The 7,583-nt window shown below is 42.9% G+C and overlaps 1 protein-coding gene across 2 annotated transcripts in view; it reads left to right on the top strand.

The window, feature by feature from the left end:
• Window positions 1–7,583, top strand: part of SLC15A1 (solute carrier family 15 member 1) — a 51,129-nt gene that overhangs the window by 19,451 nt on the left and 24,095 nt on the right. The window contains exons 1-4 of one of the 2 annotated variants that reach the window (XM_085581699.1): window positions 26–306; window positions 2,903–2,925; window positions 5,249–5,333; window positions 5,417–5,558. In XM_085581699.1, the coding sequence (XP_085437825.1) occupies window positions 5,327–5,333; window positions 5,417–5,558 (149 nt within the window). In that variant the 5' untranslated portion in view covers window positions 26–306; window positions 2,903–2,925; window positions 5,249–5,326. Of the gene's footprint in view, window positions 1–25; window positions 307–2,902; window positions 2,926–5,248; window positions 5,334–5,416; window positions 5,559–7,583 lie in introns of those variants that run through there. The other variant, XM_085581688.1, reaches the window with a different exon arrangement.

The following is a 7,583-nucleotide window of genomic DNA, read 5'->3' as shown; positions in this document are numbered from 1 at the left end:
GGAGCGGCGGTGCCCGGCCCGCCGGAGGGATGGCCCCGGCATGAGCATCCCTCCGAGCCGGGTGATCGTGCCGGGATGTGGGCTGACAGCGCGGCCGAGGGTCTCGCCCGCCCAGGGCTGCCTCTGCTGCTCGGTGTCGGTCTGAGGAAGCACCCGGCTGCTCTTGGGTCTCTGCTCTCCCTCCGGGGCAGTTCTCCCTCTGGCAACGCTGTATCCTGGTTTATGCACCCTTGCCTTGAAACCCGAGTGAGAGCCGACAGATGGTGCCTCGGTCTCTGTAAGCTCTGAGAGCTGAGCCCCTGGCCGGTAAGGTTTATCCTGCACTACACTTCTAAGGCATGTGGAGCTTGAGATCTGAGCACAAGTTAAATGTGGTGCTCCTTGCAGATGTTAAATAATAATTTTTTATTGAGAGTGTTTGCCTAGGACTGACCTAGTGTGTTTTAAATACATAGATACATAGCTGGAAGTTTCAGATAAGGACAGAACCCATTTATCTAATTAATCCTGAAGATTTTTTCCTGTCTAAACTGGAACACTGAGTGGTCGAGGTACAAAACCGACTTTTTTTTGAGATGTATCTCTCTATTGCCTTTCGTTGGACTTTTGGTCCTGCAGTGTCTGAGTACATGGGTGTCTCTCATAGCAAGCAGTTCCTGAGCTGGAGAAACCTTGTCTCACTCAGGGAAGGAACCTGAAATACCTACCCTCTACCTCCAAAAAACCAAAAAAGAAACAAAAAGCAAACAAACAAAGAAACAACAAAAAAACCCAAACAAAAACACAACCCAAGAAAGTGCCATTGCATCTTCAGCAAGCAAATCTGTGTCCTGGGGACAAGCAACCGTAGTGAGCAGGTAGGACATGTCAATGGTACTGCCAGTGGTCTGCTGGCTTGGAAAGACAACCAGGAAAATGGAGATAGTTCTCTGAAGAGCAGGAAATGGGATGCAGCTGGGTCTGCCTGTTTACTATCAGGCTTGTTGCTCTATAGAATTGCTTGGGTAGTTTCTGTGTGGGTGCTTTTCTGAAGTATCAAGGTGTTTAGAGCTTTATATTGAAAGATGTGGAGCTCTTTGGTATTTTGGTATTGTGAAAATGAGCAGTTCTGTGGGTCATTCTTTGTGGGGAAAAAATACAAGAGGCTGAAGGTTGCCCCAAAGTTACTGCTCCAACATGCCAATAGCAAACTTCAGATTTATCACTGAAAATGATGCAAGATAGTGGGTGCTCTGTGTTTTATAGAACTAAAACTGGTTGACAATGGACTCCTCAGTTTAGGTGCCTGTGTTGAAAGGTTTGCTTTAATGCTATCTGGAGTTTCCCCAACACTCTGCAAAATGAGAATAGAAGGGTAAAGTCAAAATGTTTATAAATAATTGCGTCTCTTAAACATTGAAGTGAGATGATGTTGTGTGAAAAAAAATTGCCTCTGCAATGTCCTCTGGGTAAGGTTTCTTGTAGAGGTGATACTTTTGCCAAAAGGAAAGCAGAAAAAAAACCCCAAACCCAACAAAAGCCAGATCCTAGATATTTTCTCCCAAGGCTTAGCTAAGAGACAGAAGTGACCTGCCCAAACTGTTTTTCTCTGTGCATGTTATAAAAAAACTGACACATGTCCTGGAAAGGCCAACAAATGGAAATAAGCAAGGAGTTGATATGAAGATGGGCTATTGCTGACACCTTGGTATCCTTCAGTATATCTTCTCTGGTGGCTTGTGGAAGGGACATTGCCAACAGCTTTAGTAACTCATGTAGCCACATGTGTCCTGAAGTGGGTGTGTTAGCACTTTTCAGAATGTTGCTTGCTCTCTAGGAAAATATATTCTTGAATCACCTGCACAGTACTACTGTCTCTGCTGTGAAGGTACTTGCCCACAGCCGTGAAGGAAAGAATTGGAATAATCTGTTTCCGTGATTTCTGAGGATTTACTTGATTTAATATTGTAGTTATAAACGTTATAGTGTTGCTGTCAGCTGTTTTCCTCTGTTGTGGACTATGGACTAAATAATCATTTTCACAAACATACTTTTCTTATGCATTATAAGATATATTATGGCCTTATAGATGTATTATGGCCAGACTTGATTTACAAGCAGGGATTTCAAAGTTCACAACTTGTACTTTATCTTATCTTACTGATAATGAGATTGCTTATGTGGTTTTATGTAAAATGTTGGCATGCACAATGTAGGCACGGGGCCTTTATCGTACACAGTGAAAGCTCAACCTTCAAACCTGTCTCCTGAGCCGAGGAAGCCCTGCAGGAGTGCTTGCAGCTCTGAAGTCACTTCCAGCTGCTCTTGCCAGGTCCTCTACTCCTGGCAGCACTTGGAGCACCTGTCTGCTCTTGTTGCCCTCAGTGGGGCCCCCCTGTTCTTTCAGGTCTTCTCAGGTTAAGGATTTAGGTTATGGGAATGTCTGCTAAAGTGAATCACTCAGTTGGGGCTTTATATTCATTCCTCTGTAAGTCCCTTTTCAGGACTTGACCTCCATCCCTGGCAGGGCATCTTGAGTGTATTCTATAGTCTTGACTTGCCTTTAAGGTAATATCCCCAGGAGTGAGTTATAACAAGACTCATCATCTGTGGGTGGCTGCTTTGCCACCACCTTGAATGATGTGTGGTAAGCAGACATGGGATGCTTTGACTTGTTAGTCCTTTTGAGCTTTTCCTAGGAGCGTATGAATTTATGTACACTCTGAAAAACCAAAGGCTATCGAGTGAAGTTTTGCCTAATAACTATGAAAAGTCTCTCTTTAATAAACTGAAAACTGACCAGTATTGTGTTTATATTTCAATATGTATTTAGAGTTGCACCTTTTTTGACTCTTCCATTGGTTTTAAGGGAGTATTATTATTAGTTGCCATTAATTAGTATTTTGGTTTTTTCCCCCCACAGGTGGAAAAACTACTGGCAAGTCGGTAAGTATTGTTATCCCTGATAAAGAGCTGCTCTGCAGATCCTCTTTGGTTTACATTGTTTTGGTAATGTCAGCAGAGCCCAAAGTAAAAATCACCCTCTAAACATACTTTAAATGTATACAATAAAGGCTTACTGGCAAATGTGCAAAAGCAGACTAGTAACTTATTAAATTCTAGCTAAGCATTAATTTGCTCAACACCCTGATAAAATGTTTAAAGAGCCTTTGCTGACTGAGCACGTGTTGGTAGGGAGGAGATTGGTCCCTGGAGCCCATCCTTCTTGCAGCTGAGTTGCCATCATCCACTACTCTTGAATCTTTGAGCTATAAATGACATGTGTCTCAGCAACCATAAGTCTGCCTTTGCATTTCTTATCTTGCAAGATTTTACTGCATAGACTTTTCCTCAGCAGACAAAACTGTGCAGCAGGACAGTGGCATCCCCAGGGCAGAGCTAGGTTACAGAGGGCATTATAAAACATAACCTTCAGGTTACCTTTTTGGTGGTGGATCTGGTGCTTCCTGACCAATGAGGGTAACAACAGAAAAGGTTTTGGTAAATGTGTATGGGCACGTGAATACTGTAACAGTGGACAGTGTACAGCACAAAACAAGAACACATCATATATTAGCAAAGATTAATTGCATAGTCTCTTGCTTGAAGCATCTTGGAAAAACATAAGGCCTGTCACCTGGGAAAGACCCAGTAACTTTCTCTTGCATGCCCCTGTCCATGCTCATGTCCAGCTGTGACATGCAAACTCCCTCCAGTTCTGGAAGAAGCCACTTAAAAACCCACCAGCATGCTGTGCTAGCATGGGAATGCAGGTCAGCTCCACAAGGCACAGAAGCAGTGGTGGCTTGAAACAAAAATCTAGCTTTTCTGGACTGTGACCTCCCCAGACCAGCACATAACACCCTCCTAAAGAATAAGGTCTTTGCGTAGGGTGATGGCAAAACATTGGAGAGGTCTGTGAGAACCCCAAGCGGTCAAAAGATTTTAGTGAGGTTTTGTGAATTTCAGGTGGAGATGGGTCCCACCAGTTCCTGGGCCAGGACTGCTCTGTCTTTCTTTTCCTCTGTAGACAAGAAAAGACATGGGGAAGTCTTTGTTCTGCTTCAGGAACAGACATTCCCTCCACTCCACTTGGGCTATTCCCAATTACAAGTCATGCAGCCTGGGCTACTGTTTCAGTAACCAACTTAACATGTGCTGAACCAAAACATCAGTGTGCGACTCTCCATCCTGTGACCATTTGTATGGCTTAGGGTAATGCTGTGTCCATGAGGCACAAAGCATTCTTCTGTGTCAACTCCAGCCCACCAACACCTGTGTCCAAGCTGGGAGTAGTTGTCTAAACCTCCTGCTGCCTTCAGCTGAAGGAAATGGGCAGCCTCAAGTGAATTTTATCTTTTGGGATATTTGTGAATAGCCTTCCTTTGGAGACACCTCTTTCTGCCCATAGAGGATATGATAAATCAAGAGTGATGGGTTTATATTTAGGGCTCAAAATCTGTGTGCTCTAAAGCTAGAGGAGTCCCACCTGGCACTTGCCTCAGCTGAAATTGGGTTCTTGCTGTGAAGCCTGCTCATCAAACCATGGGTAGGATATGTAGTACATACTTGGTTCTGCAAACGGCAAAGGTCAACGCTGCTCAGGCATCTTCACAACTGAGTCAGATCAGTCAACAATGTTCCTGCCACTTTCTTATTTTAATTTCTTTTGCAGGATTCCAAAAAAAAAAGCCCAAGCACCCAAGCGTTGTGTTGTGCTGTTTGTTGAGACTTTGCTGGAGACAGTGGCTCTCCAATCTTCTGGTGTCAGGCATAATTTCCCTGTCTGATTTTCCTTTTGATCTGCAAAGTTAACTTCTTCCTGTTTCACACAAAATAAGGATTAGTTGAATTCCTAAACTTTTGCAATCCAAAAAATGTCATTTTAAAATTAAACTTGAGTATGGAGAAGAACTATCTTGCATCTGGAATGTTCTGGAATGTCTTTAAAATCTGTAAGGGTTAGGTGCTGGAGAGCTCAAATGTGCATAATGCAACACTTGTAGGTAATTTCTAGTATTGTTAAAGGTCTCTTGCAAAGGGCAGATGAAAAGTGTACAGACCTCTGGGGACCAAGAGATGAAAGTGGTAACTGACTCTTGGTTCAGGTGAATTACTGTCATTCCACAGAAGCCTGTGCAGCCTCCAGACTCTGAGTGCCTACCCACTCGCACTGAGTCCATGTTGAGCTTGCTTAAGCTGTGAGTTGCAGTGAGGAGTGTTAGTCTGGGTTGCACAGCTCTGAGCTCACATTGTCTATTGCCTCCAGGTGCTCTGCTTTGGCTTCCCTTTGAGCATTTTCTTCATCGTCATCAATGAGTTCTGCGAGAGGTTCTCCTACTATGGCATGAAAAGTACGTCCCTTGTCTCCTTGTGCTGAGCATTACCCAGGCCTGACTTGTGTTTGTAACCTGTTGTTTTGCTGTTCTTCCTACAGCTGTGCTCACTTTGTATTTCACACGTTTCCTACACTGGGAAGACAACTTTGCCACTGCCATCTACCACACATTTGTTGCTCTGTGTTACTTGACGCCGATCCTTGGAGCAATGATTGCAGACTCTTGGCTGGGAAAGTTTAAGTGAGTGCTTCCTCAGAAAGCAGCCCAAGATCTTGAAAGCTCACCTGAAACCAGTGTTACTAAAATCATCAACTAAAACTGCAGCTGTGAGCAACAACAGCTTCAGAGCTGGTGTTGACTGCTCAAGGATAGTTTGTTTTATTTCACCAAAACTTGAGGTTTTCATTTCAGCTCAGACTTGAAACTGCACTGTGAGTAAACAAACTCCTGCTAGTTGGTTAAGGGTGGTAACATGCTTTCTGAGCATGCTGCATGTTCTTCCTCTCACCTGGACAAAACGTAAACTGTGGAGAGTATTCACCAAGATGTGAAAATAGTTACTGGGGATTATAATTACATAGGACAGTCTATCTACTTGTTGCAAATGGCCAATGAAATAGTGAACTACTGTGTTGTCAGGTGTTAACTGGGCCTTAGAATAAGTTTTAAAATACTATGTGATTTCAGAATTGACAGATCAGTGAGGGGTCTTACTGAGCAGCAATTCTTTCTCTAAATGATAAATTATGTCTTTTGTGTCTTTAGCTGCAGGCTAGTTGGCCAGGATAGTACCACTGAAGTGCTTTGAAATGTAACCAAGTTATTTACAACAGCTTTATCTCCCTCTCCTTTCCTGATGTTTTGATTCTAAAAGTGTTTACTTTGCCCGAGAAAAAGCACGGTAAAAATTTTATGAGCCATGAATGTAAGTGGACTTGCCAAAGGTCTCCCAGAGATTAGAGATGTGCTGTGCAGTCAGCTGCACTGTCTTCTTCCGCTGTAGGGACAGTCCCTGGGAGCCCAGGGCTCTGTGTGCTCTGTGCAGCTGCTCTGGGCAGAGCAAACTCACTGCAAGTAGCTGGATGTCTTACAGATTGCAGCCTAAATATGTTGGACACTCGCTTGTCTAGATGATGTGGTTTGTTTTTTAAATTTATTTTGGCTTTTTCATGTTTTATCAAAATGAAACTTTGCAGACCTTGCATCTCTTCTCCTTTGGTACTTGGATATGCTAGTGCCACAACTGAAAGGCCCAGACCTTTAACAGGAGCTTGTTAGGATGGCTTAAACAAGAAAAAACATGTTTTAGGATATACCATTATGCTTTAATACCCAAAAATGCAGGAAGGTGTAATGAGAAAGGCTTAAACAAGAATTTTAAAAAATCAAATCTATGATGACAAGAGGAAGAGGAGGTTACCTAAGCACTGATAAGCACTCTTAAAGGGAAGACTCCAATCTTCCACAGTCCATGTACTTTGTGCAATGTACAAAGTCAAGAAATGTGAAGGGACCTGCTCACATACTGTTTGATGTGAATTTCTTGGGGAAAATAGTACAGAAATCAGTTATTTTCTTAAATCGTGTGCCATCAATGCAGTGGCAATTATGTAAGTCTTTGCAGCAGGTTTATAAGCCTCACAAATAAAACTCAGAAGTTTCACTCCTGATTAGCTCAGATTTAACTGGAAACTTTTTCCCAGGTTGCTAGGTAAATAAAGTAACTCTATGGAAGTGCTAGTAAAAAAACCTAACCCATTCAACTGTATCTATTAAATACCACTAAACAGCAGATTCCTTATTGCCCTGCTTTATGGATTTTTTTTTTTTTTTACTACACTACAGGTGAGGTCAATTTTAAGTCAGAGAAACCTTTTTTTAAAATGAGAGGAACTTGGTCAATGTCCCTCTTGTGTCAGGGTACTGCTCCAAGCTTGCTGTGAGGGTCTCTTGCCTATGTCGAATAGTTGGATTGTTCTTGGTCTTTGAAGACTGTCCTTCATTCTCCTGCTTGCACTTGGCTTGGGACTACTCCTGAAAAGAGGGGTTTTAAATATTTTCACATCATTGCATTGTTTTTCTCCTGCTTTTCCTCCAAACTCGAGACCCGTGTCTGTGCCTATTGAATGGAGGCCCACCCAAGGACACAAGTGAACATAGATTAAACTACAGCCACGTACCTAAGGTCCAACAGAGTTAAAATGGAACATGTTTTTACCTACAGAAAAGAGGATTGGACCCTAAAGCCAGGATGGGGGGGGGGGG

Source organism: Lonchura striata, chromosome 1 (assembly GCF_050655825.1).
Source record: "Lonchura striata isolate lonStrDom1 chromosome 1, ASM5065582v1, whole genome shotgun sequence".
In the NCBI taxonomy this organism is placed as follows: domain Eukaryota; kingdom Metazoa; phylum Chordata; class Aves; order Passeriformes; family Estrildidae; genus Lonchura; species Lonchura striata.
Note: the sequence above shows the minus strand (reverse complement) of the source record. Positions and strands in the feature narration are given on the sequence as shown.